The following is a 16472-nucleotide window of genomic DNA, read 5'->3' on the forward strand; positions in this document are numbered from 1 at the left end:
AATATTATCGAAGGTATAAACTTAATCGTCCATTCTGTTATGTCACTTCCAGATTTCATATGTCAGGTCCAGAAGAAATACATCCTATACTGGTTCAAAGAAAGCCTCTTCAAGGTCCTGTAAAATATTAAGAGTCCATGAAGGGAAAAGAAGATGCAAGGGAGGATGCAGACAAAGCGTCCACCTCATACACCTGGTCAGATCTGAAAGAGAAGCGGACTAGCTAAGTGTCCCTGAAAACATGCAAAGCCTGCAACCAGAACTTTCAGGGAGGCCATTGCCAGACTTCTGGCTAAACCCTCTTGAAGGAAAAACAGGACTACCTAACTTCTAGTACCACCCCTGTGAAAAAAGCCTAGCAGGCTTTGGCAAAAGAAGCCAAAGTAGAGGGTACATCGAGCGCAAAGAGTCAAGATAACTACCTCCAAATAACCGCTCATCATCAAGGCTGAGCGCTCGAGACATGCCATAAGACCAAAATGCCAGAGCCATTAGAGACACCAGGCCAGAATATGTCGATGTCCAGCAGATGACCAGACCCTATGAGAGGCCACTGGGGGGAAGGGGAGGACATCATACAGGAACTAATGAGCCAGCCAGGGCCAAACCAATGCATCCGACCCTAGCTTCCATGCTGTTCATTGACTGTAAAGGTGCCCGGCCTTCGAGATCTCTACCAAAGCCAGCAAGACCCTCTGGGGCAAACCCATTTGGAATTGGTGCACCTTCAGCACTGCATTGACCAAATGCAGATCCAAGCTTGGTCTCCAGTCGCTAAGTATTTCTTTGGCACAATGAAATATATGGAGTATCTGCCCAAGCCCAATTCTTTGGCTGGTAGGGATTCTACCATTGCTCAGACTCAAACCACTTTCTCTGGTTGGCCAGAGTCAACAAATAAGTCCAGTAGAGGACGAAAGAATTCGAGCTTGTATCCCACTTGAATGATGTCCAGTACTTGGTGGTCTCAGCAAATCCATTCTCAAGCCTCCCAATAAGTCAACCTCCCTCTAATCACAGGTGGTTCAGCTACTGACCTAGTGTCATTGGGACTTCTTAGGAGGCTTCTGCGGGGTGCACCTAAAGGTTTGAGCTCTTTTGGAGCCTCCAAACCTTTGCCAAGATTCTTAAAATGATCTATGGGCAATGGACCTCGCTGAGGACTGAGGAGATAATTGAGAACCATGAAAGGAACTTGATCTGACCCCCCCCCCCAGGGGGGGTCCTTGCTATCTGGCAAGGATTTTGGGAAACGATCTGCCACACTGGTCATAAGATTGTCCAGTCCTTTGCCAAAGAGCATTTGAAGAAAGCTACAGAGACAAGCATGAAATTCCACTCCAAATGCTTGTTTCTTCAGGCTGCCAGTCAGACCCTTAACGACCCCAAATCCTCAGAGCTCCTCATGCATTTTTTTTTGGGGGGGGGGATGTAGCAAGAACCTGCTAAAGCCCTCAGAACCAACATGGGGCCACAGAGCCTGCACTCAAATTCTGGAATAAACCAGCAGCAAGCCGTGCTCCCAGGGGAACGGTCCAAGAGCCACGCATTAGGGTCGATTGGCTAGGCAGGTTCCCTGTAAAAAGGGTTGCCCTCCGCCAGCCTCAGTCAAACTGGGAACTTCTGGAGCACTGCAAGCCTCTTAGTTTGGATGAAGACCTGAAAATAAAAAACCTTAATAAAAGCAGATCAGAAAGAAACCTTCCAACTCACTAATAGAAGGCAAAACTGAGGAAATGGGGCATAGCCCAGAGATGCAGGGGCAGAGCCATGAGGAAAAAAGTAGATGATGTCTTCTACAAACTTATGAGTAAAGGAAAATAACCCACTGGTTCAAGACTCATGCCTTTTGCACTAGAAAGAGAAGTAGAGGTAGGTTATAGAAAGAGAAGTAGAGGCAAGAAGAAGGGGAATACTGATTCTGGATGGGAAGAGGAGAGGAAAAGGAATGCCGGTATAGGGTGTTGAAGGGAGAAAGAAAGGATGCTGAGATGGAAGGAATGGCTGTTTTAAGTCACATAGCTGAAGCATAATTTTCTAGTGTTAGATGAATTCAAGCAATCACCCTATAGATCTACTAATCTACACACAACTCTTGCCTTTTGTCCATATTCCTTCAGTCTATGAAAACCAAAACATACTGTCAATCTCAAATGAGGCTATTTTGGAGCCACAGCTATGTCTATACAATGATGCAATCTGTTAATGTATAAGTTGCTCTCTTACCACTGGCTACTATTAAAGTCATGAATAAAATTTGACATATTTAATCTATACCAACCCAGGATTTCATCATGGATAAAAACAAATATGGATAACTTATTCTGAAGTTCACATGTAACTTCTTCTCACAACTTTTATGTTTTTCATATTCTACAGCCTAAAAACTGCAGGTACCTGGAGTGGCCTGTGTGATTTCTGACCTTTTTTTTTTTTTTTTTTTTGCACTGATAACCATTTCTCACTTTTTAAAGACATAATTAATCCATATCCGAGGCTGAAATTTTGCAGGATTGTGCAGTGGATATCACATACCCACTGTACCTTTTCACTCAGCACATAACAATTTATTCTTTTTGCTGAAATCCTCACCATCATATTTTATAAGGTTGTATTGGCTGAAAGTAAAGGATAGGATACGGTACAAGCTTTTGGTGAATGTCTTTATGTGCTTACCGAAGTTGGCCCCTAAACACCTGGTCCAGAGCAGCTTGCTGTGTGAGTCGGCTCGACTACTCCGCTTAATTGAACATTGTGATCTGTCTGTACCATCTATGCAGGAGTTAAGGCTTTCCTCTTACAGAAACAGTGTCTTTCACTGCATTGGCCCCTGGGAGTGGAATAAACTTCCAGGATATAATCGCCAGCATCAAATTTTACAGAACTTTAGGAAACTGTTGAAAAGACACATGTTCTGTAAGATGAAATATAGGATCTGAGTTTGGCTGAGGGAGGAGTGACGACTCTTGAGTGCTGGTCATGGAAGTGTTCGATGGTCTGGTTTGTTTTACCTGGTTTATTGATTGATGTCTGTCATTGAGGCATCTTGTATGACTTATGGATTTTATATTTTGATATGTTTGGGTTTGGCCAGTTCTGGCCTAAAATGATATTCGTCATTGATGCGACATGTATTTGATTTGATATGTAAGCATATTATTTGTTATAGTGTGTCCTTGAAGTGATTTGTATGACAAATGTAAATGTTCTATTTTGTATGTTAATATGTAACTCGTCCTGGATAAGGATGGGTGAGAAATAAACAGACAAAATCAGAAATTCACTTTTTACATGGTGGTCTATAAATATACTTACATAATTTTAGCACCAGAAATGAGGCAACATTTCCAACTTTTGTGCACTCCAACTAGGGTTGCTTACTTATTTCAAAATGAATTTGCTTTTATTATGTAAAATTTAAAAACAAAATGTCATCTGTACAGTAGATCACTTTTGTAAAGTGTTTTTCCTGAATTCAAAAATACCATTGGGGAAACTGTTTACACACAAAATCCCTTTGTTGCTATATATATTTAATAAATTCTACTTCAGAGTGTGTTTAGTTCTGTATACCAGTGATTCCCAACCCTGTCCTGGAGGAACACCAGGCCAATCGGGTTTTCAGGCTAGCCCTAATGAATATGCATGAGAGAGATTTGCATATGATGGAAGTGATAGGCATGCAAATTTGCTTCATGCATATTTATTAGGGCTACCCTGAAAACCCAATTGGCCTGGTGTTCCTCCAGGACAGGGTTGGGAACCACTGCTGTATACTATATATGAATCCTGAGATTTTAAAATGAAACTACTAATAAAAATAACAAAAAAAAACAAAACAAACAAACTGTAAAATGAATTGTTTTCCTTATTCTACTAAAATCTTTCCTGCCACAGCTCTTGAAGTCTATCCTGCCCTCTAATTTCAAACTCAGTTCAAGATCTCCAAAATGGGCAATGAATATTTGGAGAAAAGTCTTGATTGGCATGAAATATTTTATTTTTCTGCATGAAAATCTCCACCTTGCATTAAACCTGACTTACTTCATGAAGTGGAATCTAGGTCCTGTGCCAACCAAAGTATTCAGACAAAAACAAAGAAAGGTGATAATTTGCTTTATGTATAAAACTGGCAGTTTTTCTTAAACATAAAGGATTATCTTTATTAAATTCTCTCACCCTCAATTTCCTTTCTTGATCTAAGCCTGCAAAAACCAAACAGTAAAATCACATTTTCTTTCAGTGCTGCGAATCATATCATAACCTCACTATTGTTGCCAGTGAGTAATCTTCACCTCAATCTTGATCTGCAGCAAAAGGTGGCTATTTTGTTGCTGTAAAAAACACATAACATCTAACTCCAGCTTTCTTATACTCTTCTCAATAGTGTCAATATTTATTACAATTATTTGGAGAACAAATATGAAACGTTTCATTTTGAGTTTAGAGGTGTTTGGATTAAGCTGTACATATTACTTCAAAGAACAAATAATTGCGGTTTATAAAAATAAAGCTACCTCCTTGAAAACATAATACATGTAACAGGGAACAGAAATATCCAGGAGGCAAAAAAACTTACAATATGAGCAATACCAACTTTCAATATTATACTACAGCACAAGTTGGCAACCTTTTTGTGCAGTGAGCACAAGGGGCTTTATCACCCATGGCAATGTTGCTGAGTTGCAAAACAATGCCCCAGAAAAAAAATTATCTACAAGAAGCAGGACAGGAGGAAGGAATCCTCTCACCAGAGAGCCAATCTCACTTGAAAGGAATCAGCTATATCTTTGGTGAAAAACTCCAACCAAGAAAAATGAGCTGCACTTTGCTTCAAAGATTGATCCCAAGAGCATTTTCCTAACTCAAGGGTAGAGATTAGCATGACCAGTTTGAAGTTTTGAAACAGGTCAAGGTGTCATCATTGCAGCAGCATACTGTGTGTGTTTGTTTGGGGTGGGGGGGGGGGGGGGGTCCATGGTTGCCAACCCCATCAATAGAAAATCATTATTTTTTTGTGCTGTAGGTTAGTTTTACTGTATATTTTATTAATTTTTGTGAACCGCTTTGTTATTGTAATAAGGAAGGGCGGTATATTAAATAAAAATAAACCATAAAATAAAAATAGTTTAAAACAAATATGAAAATGTTTATAATCTGTGACCAAAGTGTGTGAAAACTCAAAAAAAGGGGTAAGAGAAAATCTCCTAACGTGTTAAAAATATCTAGAGATCAGAAAGCACAGTTACTTACCGTAACAGGTGTTATCCAGGGACAGCAGGCATATATTCTCACATGTGGGTGACGTCATCTACGGAGCCCCGATGCGAACAGCTTTTCAAGCAAACTTGATTGAAGATTTAAGTTTGCTCTGCTGCTCCACGCATGCGTGCCTTCCTGCTCCACTAGAGGGCGCATCCCCTCCTCGTGGTCTCCAGTTCACATAACCAGCAAAGAAGCCAACCTCGGGGAGGCGGGCGGGTTGTGAGAATATATGCCTGCTGTCCCTGGATAACACCTGTTACGGTAAGTAACTGTGCTTTATCCCAGGACAAGCAGGCATGATATTCTCACATGTGGGTGACCTCCAAGCTAATTGAAAAGGGATGGAGGGAAGTTGGCGATTTAAGAAAACAGATTATGCAAAACCGATTGGCCAAAACGGCCATCACTCCTGGACAATGTATCCAGACAGTAGTGGGAGGTGAAAGTATGAACCGAAGACCACGTGGCCGCCTTGCAGATTTCCTCAATAGGCGTGGACCGGAGGAAAGCTACAGAAGCTGCCATCGCTCGGACCCTATGTCCCATTACTCGACCATGCAGCGCGAGACCAGCCTGAGCGTAGCAAAAAGAAATACAAGCAGCCAACCAGTTGGACAAGGTGCGCTTGAAAACTGGGCGACCCAACCGATTAGGGTCGAAGGACAAAAACAATTGTGGAACTGTCTGATGAGACTGAGTGCGTTGAAGGTAAAAGGCCAACGCTCTCTTACAGTCAAGAGTGTGGAGCGCCACCTCTCCGGGATGAGAGTGGGACTTGGGAAAAAACAGGGGCAAAACAATGGACTGATTGAGATGGAAATCAGACACCACTTTAGGCAAGAACTTAGGATGAGTGCGGAGAACCACCTTGTCATGATGGAATACAGTGAAAGGTGGGTCCACCACCAGAGCCTGCAGCTCACTAACCCGCCGAGCGGAAGTGAGTGCAAGCAGGAAAATCACCTTCCAAGTGAGAAACTTAAGAGGCTCAAACAGAGGTTTCATGAGTTGAGCCAGAGCCACATTAAGATCCCAAACCACCGGGGGAGGTTTGAGAGGAGGATGAACATTCAAAAGACCCTTCATGAAACGAGAAACTAAGGGATGGAGTGAAAGAGCCTTCCCCTCCAGGGGCTGATGAAAGGCAGCAATCGCACTAAGATGTACTCGAATGGAGTTGGTCTTCAGGCCGGAGTGAGATAAATGAAGCAAATACTCCAGAACCAAAGACACAGGGACCGACACCGGATCTTGGCGGTGAGAAGAACACCAGGACGAGAATCTAGTCCACTTCTGGGAATAGCAGATTCTAGTCGAGACCTTCCGCGAAGCCTCCAATATCTCCCTGACTGATGGAGACACCGGAAGAGAAGTCAGGGAGAAAGAAACCAAGCAGTCAGATGAAGAGACAGAAGATTGGGATGTAACAGCGAACCCTGACTCTGAGATAGCAGAGAGGGAAACAGAGGCAGAAGCAGAGGATCCCTGACACTGCGTTGAAGTAGAAGGGAAAACCAAGGCTGGCGCGGCCACCAAGGGGCAATAAAGATCAGAGTGGCTCGCACCGATTTGAGGTGGACCAGCGTCCGCAGAATCAGAGGAAAAGGCAGAAACGCGTACAGAAACCTGCCCTCCCAATCCAGGAGGAAGGCGTCGGCCTCGAGACGGTCCGGGGAGTACATCCGGGAGCAGAAGTGAGGCAGTTTGTGATTGAGGGGGGAAGCGAACAGATCTATCTGAGGAGTCCCCCACTTGTCGAACACCTGTCGCAAGGCCTGAGAATGCAGGGACCACTCGTGCGGCTGGAGGAGGCGGCTGAGTCTGTCCGCCAGACAATTCCGCTCTCCTTGTATGTACACCGCTCGAAGGAAGATGTTGTTGGAAACCGCCCACTTCCAGAGGCGCAGAGCTTCCTGAAAGAGGGACCAAGACACACCCGTCCCCCCTTGCTTGTTTACGTAGTACATTGCCACCTGGTTGTCGGTACGGATGAGAACCACCCGGTTGTGGAGCAGATGTTGAAAGGTCACAGCGGCGAGATAGATGGCCCGAAGTTCCAGCACGTTGATGTGACAGCGACGGTCCTCTGCTGACCACATCCCCTGAGTGCGAAGGCCATCCAGATGAGCCCCCCAAGCGTACTCCGACGAGTCCGTGGTGAGTACCTTGCTGTGTGGAGGGGCGAGAAAGAGCAAACCTTTGGAAAGATTTGAAGAGTCGGCCCACCAGCGGAGCAATCGTTGCAAGGAAGGAGTCACTATCACGGGACGGTTGATCGGGTCTCGGTCCTGACGCCATTGAGAGGCCAGAGTCCATTGAGGAATCCGCAGATGTAGATGGGCGAAGGGTACGACGTGGACGATAGAGGCCATGTGGCCCAGAAGCATCATCATCTGCCGTGCTGAGACCGAGGTCAGCAGCGAAATCCGTCGACTCAGACTTACTAACGCCTCCAGACGCTGAGGGGGAATGAAGGAACGGAGGCAAACCGTGTCCAGCACGGCCCCGATGAACTGTAAGGACTGAGAGGGGTGCAGCTGGGATTTTGGAAAGTTTACCTCGAACCCCAGACCCTGAAGGTAAATAATCGTCTGTCAGGTCGCTGAGATAACCCCCTCCCTGGACGGAACTTTGATCAGCCAGTCATCCAGGTAGGGGAATACCTGAAGGCCCTGAGAGTGCAAGGCAGCTGCAACCACCACAAGGCACTTCGTGAAGACCCGAGGTGACGATGCCAGGCCAAAGGGGAGGACTCGGTATTGTAAATGAAGGTCTCCCACCTGAAAACGCAGGAACCTGCGGTGAGCGGGATGCACTGGAACATGTGTGTAGGCCTCCTTCAGATCGAGGGAGCAGAGCCAATCGCCCTCGTCGAACAGAGGGTAGAGAATCGGGAGGGAAAGCATCCAAAACTTTTCCCGCACCAGAAATTTGTTCAGGCGTCTCAAGTCTAGAATTGGGCGCAGGTCTCCCGTCTTCTTCGGTACCAGGAAGTAACGGGAGTAGAAACCTTGCCCCCGTTGGTCGGGGGGAACCACCTCCACTGCCCGCAGGCGAAGCAGGTCTCGAGCTTCTGAGAGAAGGAGGGGTAACTGAGCTCGATTGGGAGGGCACATACTTGGAGGGCTGTCTGGAGGAATCTCCTGAAAGTTGAGAGAGTATCCTGATGAGATCACGCCAAGGACCCATGCGTCCGACGTGATTTGCTCCCAACGAGGGTAAAAGGCTCTGAGGCGACCCCCGATGGGAAGAAGGCCTGGGACTGTGGCGGAGTGGGCCAGCCCCCATCCGTGTATCCCGTCAAAAGGACGGGGGCGGTTTAGCAGCCACAGGCGGCTGGGACTTGGGCAGAGCCCGATGGTGAGCGGAGGCGCGAGAAAGCAGGAGTAGATTTTTGTGGGTAGTGACGTGTAGGGGCCCTGAACGGCCTGGACGCGGGCGGTTTAGGCCGGACAAAGGACGCAAACGAGCGCTCGTGCTCAGAGAGGCGTTTCGTAGCCGCTTCGATGGTATCATCAAAAAGTTCTTTGCCCACACAGGGGAGGTTAGCCAACCGGTCCTGTAAGTTGGGGTCCATGTCGACCAGGCGCAACCAAGCCAGGCGACGCATGGTGATAGCAAAGGCCGCCATCCTGGAGGAAAGTTCAAAGCCATCATAGGCCGCATGGAATAAATGGAGGCGTAGGTTGGAGAAATCCTCCAGAAGCAGGCCAAACGCTCCATGACGGGAGGCCAGTAAGTCAGTCGCAAAGGCTCCCAACAGTCCAATGAGGTGTTTCAGGTAGGTCGTAAAGGTGAAGGTGTAATTTTGCACCCTAGAGGCCATCATAGAGTTCTGGTACAGTCTCCTGCCGAACTTGTCGAGGGTCCGACCCTCCCGACCTGGGGGGACCGCCGCTGAGACTCGGGAGGGGTGAGCCTTTTTTAAGGAAGATTCCACCAACAGCGATTGGTGAGAGAGCTGTGGGTGCTCAAACCCCGGGCAGGGCACTGTACGGTATTTGGACTCCATTTTGGAGGGGACAGCCGTCACCATATAGGGGGTCTCCAGATTTCTGATGAAAGCCTGCCGGAGTACCGGGTTGAGCGGTAGGCGAAGGGACTCTCTGGGCGGCGACGGCATATCCAGCTCTGCCAGGTACTCCTTAGAATACCTTGAGTCGGACTGAAGGTCTAAGTCCAGAGCTTTGCTCATGTCCTGGACAAAGCGAGTGAAGGAGGGGCGGGACGTTCACGGAGCCCCGTGTGGGGATGGTGAACGAGACCTCCGTCGGGCGGAAAAGGACGGGGAGGCTTCCCTCGAATATCGAGATTCATGCTCCGACCCGGGGAGACACTGCGAAAGTGTTCCAGGGTTGAGGACCTGCGTCGTCTCGAGGAGCCCCTCGATGTTGATGTCAAGTCGGAGACCTGGACCCGGACTCCCTCGGCGAAAGCCTGGAACTTCGGTTCGGAGCCCCGGACCGAGGGGGAGTTAGAAGAATCCGAGGGTTGGAGAGTGATAACTCCGCCACCTTCAGCGGTCCCGCACGAGGCGTCGGGGAGCGGCCCCGTAGAGTAGGGGAACTCCGGGCCTTCTTAGAAGGAGGATGAGATGCGGCGAGGCTGGCGCACCTTGCCCTGAGGGGGCTCGACGCAAGGTTCAGGCTGGTCCGGCACACGCGAGGTCGAGGCCGGTTGGAGGTGGGCCAGTGCGGCAGACAGCTCCGACGAGATCATCGCTCGGAGCATGTCCTGGAAAACGGGCACGGACAGCATCGAGGGCATGTCCGGAGCCGCGGTGCACTCCACCGAGGGCGACCTCGATTTTGAGTATTCCCGGGTGGTGGAGGCACGTCCCGAGGACTTGGAGGACTTCGCCGGGGCCGAAGGCATGGAACTTCCACCATGCGCCGCTGGTGTCCCCGAGGCTGGCTTCTTCGCCGGCGCGGAACCTGAGGAGGGAAGAGGGGACTTACCCGGAGCCGAGGACTTCTGCGTACCCGAGGACTTCGGGGTCGAGTCTCGAGGCGGGGCCGAGGTCAAGGCCGGGGCCGAGGTAGAGGGCTGATCGGCGGTGAAAAGATTCGCCATGCGGGCTTTCCTTCGACGGAGGGCCCGGTTCTGGAAAGTAGCGCACTGGGGGCAAGAATCGGTTGGATGGTCAGCCCCCAAGCAGAGGATGCACCGGCGATGCGGGTCTGTGATGGAGAGAAGCCGCTCGCATCGGGTGCACTTTTTGAAACCAGTCAAAGGCCGGGACATAGAAAACGAAACCGGCCGTGGCCCACGTAGCCACGCGGCCGCGACGACCCAGAAGCCTCCGGGTCGGTCAAAACGAAGGTAACTTCGCGACGAGCAGGAAAAAATTAAGCAGAAAACGCGCACAGCGACTTTAATCGATAAAATAAGTAAAAATCGTGGTGCTAGAAGGCAGTTGGGGCACAGCCTAAAAATACACGACTTCTAGGCTCCGTGGAAAAAAACGAACTGGAGACCACAAGGAGGGGATGCGCCCTCTAGTGGAGCAGGAAGGCACGCATGCGTGGAGCAGCAGAGCAAACTTAAATCTTCAATCAAGTTTGCTTGAAAAGCTGTCCGCATCGGGGCTCCGTAGATGACGTCACCCACATGTGAGAATATCATGCCTGCTTGTCCTGGGATAACATACAGTACTGAAGTTTAGAGCTAATGACTGCAAGAAGGGTTCAGCAACTAGTATTTTAAACGGGATTTAGATGGGGATCTTTTGTGTATGTAACGAGCGCCAGTATGTTAACTGGAAATCTGTGCAATACAAAGAACTACAGTTGTGATGAAAAAGTAAAATCACCATACAAAAAAAAGTTAAAACCATACATGGTACTGTAGAAAATGATCCTGTATGACTTGAGGCCATTTGACAACAAATGTAAATGCAATAAACTTAATTAACAAAAGGTTAAAAAAACAACACAGTAGTTATTTATCTATAGCTCAGTTTTCATAAATTAGCACTTCTCATATATTTTGAATGGTACGATTTGTAGAAGTTTATCTACCATCTTTTGTACAAACAAAACTGACAAAACTCCAGAAAGCAGTTCAGGCAAAGCCAACTGTAGTGCAGAAAATGTAGGTGGTTTGACCTATACTACGCAAGAGCACATCAATTGTAAAGCACAGAGATGCCCTATAGATATGTACTGCATTGAAACAAGATACTTTTTTAAAATAAAATTTAACGTGAAAAAGAGAAGAAAAAAAGCTTTCCATATAAGCAACAAACTGTTCAGTTGCTATGCGGTTCTGAGCAGAACATCCAGTGAATTAAGCACCGAATCTCTCCTTCAACTTTCAGAGTGCGCCATAAACATCCTTAGAAACATTTCATAAAGATTAAAGCCGTCTGTTAATAACAGTAGATACATTTATAAAATTAAGGCAAATTAATAACTAAAAAAGTCAAACAAAATGTAACAAAACCTAATAAAAACCACCCCTGGGAATATCGAAAACTCAGCCTTACTCAAAATTCCAGAAAAACAGCAGACTAGCAGGTTAGTTTTAGTAGTATACCACCCTGTGAAGAGATAACATGAAGAAAAGGCTTCAGGATCAAACAAGCCTTACTTTAACACTTAAGGGCAAATTCTATAAGGAGCACCCAAAAGTTAGGCGCCTAATTAGGCACCGTTCAGTGCGATTCAAGCACAACTGGGTGCTGTTTAGTGAATCACGCTGAGCGGCACCTATTTTGGAGGCGCCCAGTAAATAGGCCAGCTCTAGGCATAACTAAAAGTTAGGCGCCTAGCTGAGCGCATAAGCACGCTTAAGAGCAGTGATTCTGTAAGAAGGCCGCCTAACGCGTAGCAACGCCCAAACATGCATAGTGCCTACTTTTTGGAAGGCCACCTAAATTTCTAGAAGCGCCTTGTTACAGAATCGCGCTTTCTTGATAGGCGCCTATGTTTCAATCAGTGCTGATTAAAAAGCTTAACTGAGCTTGTTATTCAATTTAGATAGGCGCCTATCTAGGTGGGCGCCTCCGAAATAGGTGCTTAACTTTAGGCGCTGGTTCCAGAATTTGGGCCTTAATACTTGATTTACATCTTTACAGTGCAATATACTACTAGAATTACTGAATGGATTTCTCACATGATCAGAGGGTGATTTTTTTTTCTTCTTACATTCACAACAGTTTATTTCACAGATTTAGGATACATATTAAAACAATTATTTTTATTAGGCTTACGTCATGCTGCAGTGCTACCTTTCAATATAAAATCAAGAGGTAAAGTGTTTAAGTTAATCATTTGTTAGAGACAAAAGAATATGCAAATACTACATCAGCATTATGACACGTCTAGACAAAGATAAAATGTACACTAGTGGTTTAACTGACTTTTCACAGAGCTCTTGCAAACAAAACAAGAAACTTCTGATTTTATAAACTATAATTACAACTACATTGCACATTGAATCAGAGACAACTAATGTACTGTGGGAATGGAAAATTTGGCTAATAGTTCACCCTTATTGTGAAGGCTGCGTTCACCTGAAAAAGAAATATGGCATATAACACAAATATGTGTTTATCCTACATTCAGAACACTGCCATTCTGAAATTCTAATGAAAACATTGATTTCTGTTTACTATTAAAATAGTTATTGGTGCTAACTAAAAAAACCAAAACTAAACCCCAGAAAAGAAAAAAGCCAACTTACTTTTTCACCATGTAAGTTTTTATACAAATTTAATTTTTAAATCACATTAATCTACATAGCCATTATTAAGTAATAGCTCTGTGTCTATATTACTGCATCAAGCCAACATACATTTAAATGCACTTCACAGCAAAAGATTATGTAAACTTTATTTTTATTCCTTTGTTCCTTCAGAACACTCCAGGCATTTCAACAGCCCATATGGTCAGTACAGTGAAACTGAGGCAGGAGGTTCTCCATCACCTCACTGGAAAGTTCTGTACATTTAATGACCTTGCATGGGCCTGAATATCCTTTCTGTAGTGGTGTCCCTTTCCGCAGCTCCCAATAAGGCTTACAGTTTAAGATAAACATGACAGAGTCACCTTTGCTTGGATTACTGGTTGACTCTGACAAGATAGAATAAAATTATTCTGTATATTGTGATACTTACAAGCAGCTCCAAACCTGAGTAGTTTATGGTATATCTAAACATACAAAAATGTATGTACATTTTTCTCCACTTTCTTGTAAACAGTTGTCTGTATACTATTTTTAATCCCTTTATCATCAAAACATGCAAATCATACATACAGTATAAATACACAAATAACAATTACACTCATTCAAAAGCTAAGTAACAAAAAAAATTGTGTGGCTGCACTATCCAAAATGATAAATAATCAATGCTTGATGCATTCTATACATCTAGAAGCAGCCATTCATTCTACTGTCCTTAGCTCTATTTGTAGAAATACTGAGTTTTGTTTTTGCGCCTTCCATGCTACTACTATATAATATCATCATGTGTGGAGATAGGGATTTGATTACTATAACCTCTTCTTTGCAGAGTGAAGGATAAAGCAGCACTTAAGTATGACAACAATGGCAGCAATAGTTGCTGCTGCCACTGTTAAGATTAGGAAGTTTTTCTTACTAATATTTAAATTAAAATTATAAAGAAAAAAATTAATCTAAACAAATGATTACATGTTCATTCCTTGGGCACTTAACAGTGAATCCAGCATGTCGAATGTGTCTTTGTAGTCCATATGCTGACTGTGTGCACTGTACTCGTGATTGGCATCAGGACCGTTGGTCTCCACTGGTTTCTTGTCCAGTTTCACGAGGGTGCTGAGATGTCCGTAGCCCACCTGGTATGTGACAGGGGGAGGAGGGGGTAAGGGAAGGTTAAGAACAGAGTTGTGAGAGGATATATACTGCTTAACAGAGGAGGAAGAACTAGATGAACTACCTGAACTTTTGGAACTTTTGCTCATTTTGGAGTGGTGATTGTGAGAGGCATCATTGGTATGCAACCTCTTTCTTGAAGAGCTGGAACTAGAAGAATTACCATCATTACTCAGGCCAACTGGACTCCTTAATACAGTTGGGGGGATTCCATCTGTGCTAAGTTTGCTGCTCCCTCCACCACTATATGAATGGGAATGCTTGTGGCTGCTACTGTGGTGGCGGACTGAAGACTGTTCTTTGTGCTTTTCTTTGAGCTCTTTGCCAACATGAGGGCTTGAGTGTTTGCTCTTGCCACTACCCTCATCTGATGAGCTATGTCTGTCTGAGGAAGAAACTTTTATTTTCATTTTTAATTCATCTTTACTAGAGTTCTTTTCTGTTGGTGGGATCGGTATACGTAGCTTGAGTGATCCAGCCTTTTCTTTCTTATCCGCCATATGCTTTTCAGGTTTTTCAGGACCTGGAAGAGGAATTTTCATTTTAATAGGTGAAGTTACAGAACTGCTACTGCTTGTGTGGGACTGTGTGTGCTTTTTTTGTTGCTGTTCTGCTTGGACAGACACATACTGTTCCTTTACTTCTATATCAAGTGTTTCTAGTTTGCGCTTTTCTCGGTATTTGTCCAAGGTCATTCTATGAGGAACAGCCAAGGAAGAAACAGACATCTGTACATGGTGCTTACTGTTTCCCGACTTGTGAGGGTAGTCTTGTTTAACAGCAGAAAGCTCAGACATTTTGTCAGAACGGTGATGCAACCCAGAATGCAATTGCACAGATGTTCCTTGTGGAAAGTTAGTATTATACTGGCTACCAGTTGTGGTCTCCTGTTTCTGGGAATAAACTTGCTCTGTCCTGGTTTGCTCTTGATGTTGAGGCCATTCATGGTGTGAACTACATGAGGTACTTGGCATTCCAGCAGATAATATTGCCAAATGCTCAGGGGTATGGGTGGTTTGACCAGCAATATTTCCTGAGTTCAGAGAGACTGGAGCAGGAAATGTTGAAGTAGATGCCTTCTGGAAACTTGCATTGGTGGATATGCCAGTAACAGCATCTACTAAAATGGAATTCTGAACCAAAGATGAGCCAAGAAGAGAATTTTCAACTTGTCCTTCCACTTTAGGTTTCTTCGCAGCCTGATTAGCCTATTAAAATGATAAAATAGAAAATAAGGACAATACTATTAAATTACTGAAATATTCTAGGACAGTTTGTACGAGAAGGTATCAAAGCCTCAATTCAAAACTAATTTGCTAAAAATGATTAATAATGAATAGGTATGAATAATATTCTCATAATAAAGATTATCACAATTATGCACAACTAACTCAACCTCACAATAAAATGAATTTTCCCTCAAAACTATAATTTAACAGCACATTTCTTTATGAACACTATGGAATGCCTGTGAGTAACCTTGTTCCTATGGATTTTAAAGATATGTAATCAATTTGTGTTCTTCAGTTGAATATTTTATTACTGATATTTAACTTGACCCGCCCTTCTATTTAGTGGCCATGACTACTGTTGCAGCTTCCTCTGCTCATCTCATGTGTTCTATTCTTAAAATTTATTGGCTCCTTGTCTTTTGGAAATTTATTTTTGTACTATGCACCCCCTCCTCTTGTGTTTCCTTATCCTTTTGGGCTGGTTACTTTACCTTCTCCACCCGTTTGCTTTACTCTAGAAATTGTAAACCACCATGAAGTCATTTACTGAACAATGGTATATAAAATAGACAAATTACAGGCACTCAGGTATTGCCCAGTTAATAGCAAATGATAATGGGATATTTAAATAAGCTAAAACATGGTATATAGTTTTGTGAGGACCATACTTGACAAAGATAACCATTAGTTGTTTTAAACAGCCCCATACCATTAAAAGTGCAATTGCTGTGACTATTGAAAATGTTACTCTAAATGACATCAAATCATGTTCTACATGTGACAGAGAATTTGAAAACTGCTTTTAAAAGTCATCTCTATTTAATATTTTTATCATAGTGAAATAATTTTATTCTAACAGTACTGCAACAGTGTAAATTGTTGACATTCATATGGGGACGTGCCATGGTTTCAAATGCAGATACTTTATTCCTATAGTAAAGTGAAGTTATTTACCTGTAAACAGGTGCTCTCTGAAGATGAGCAAATAACCAATCACAAATAATGACAACATACATTTCCCAACTGGAACAGATTCTCAAAACATTATTTAAGAGACACTTTTCTGAGCACACGGGGGGCTTCCTGTGCAATAATTGTCCTACAGTTGCATGAGTTTAC

The 16472-nt window shown here is 44.4% G+C and overlaps 1 protein-coding gene across 4 annotated transcripts in view; it reads right to left on the reverse strand.

The window, feature by feature from the left end:
* Positions 1–12963: 12963 nt before the first annotated feature.
* CCNT2 (cyclin T2) overlaps positions 12964–16472 on the reverse strand; it is a 158787-nt gene continuing 155278 nt past the window's right edge. For 3 of the 4 annotated variants that reach the window (XM_033946203.1, XM_033946202.1, XM_033946206.1), the window contains one exon: positions 12964–15329. In XM_033946203.1, coding sequence (XP_033802094.1) covers positions 13917–15329 — 1413 coding nt within the window. In that variant the 3' untranslated portion in view covers positions 12964–13916. The remainder of the gene's footprint in view (positions 15330–16472) is intronic. The other variant, XM_033946204.1, reaches the window with a different exon arrangement.

This window comes from Geotrypetes seraphini, chromosome 5 (assembly GCF_902459505.1).
Source record: "Geotrypetes seraphini chromosome 5, aGeoSer1.1, whole genome shotgun sequence".
NCBI classification, from domain to species: Eukaryota; Metazoa; Chordata; class Amphibia; order Gymnophiona; family Dermophiidae; genus Geotrypetes; species Geotrypetes seraphini.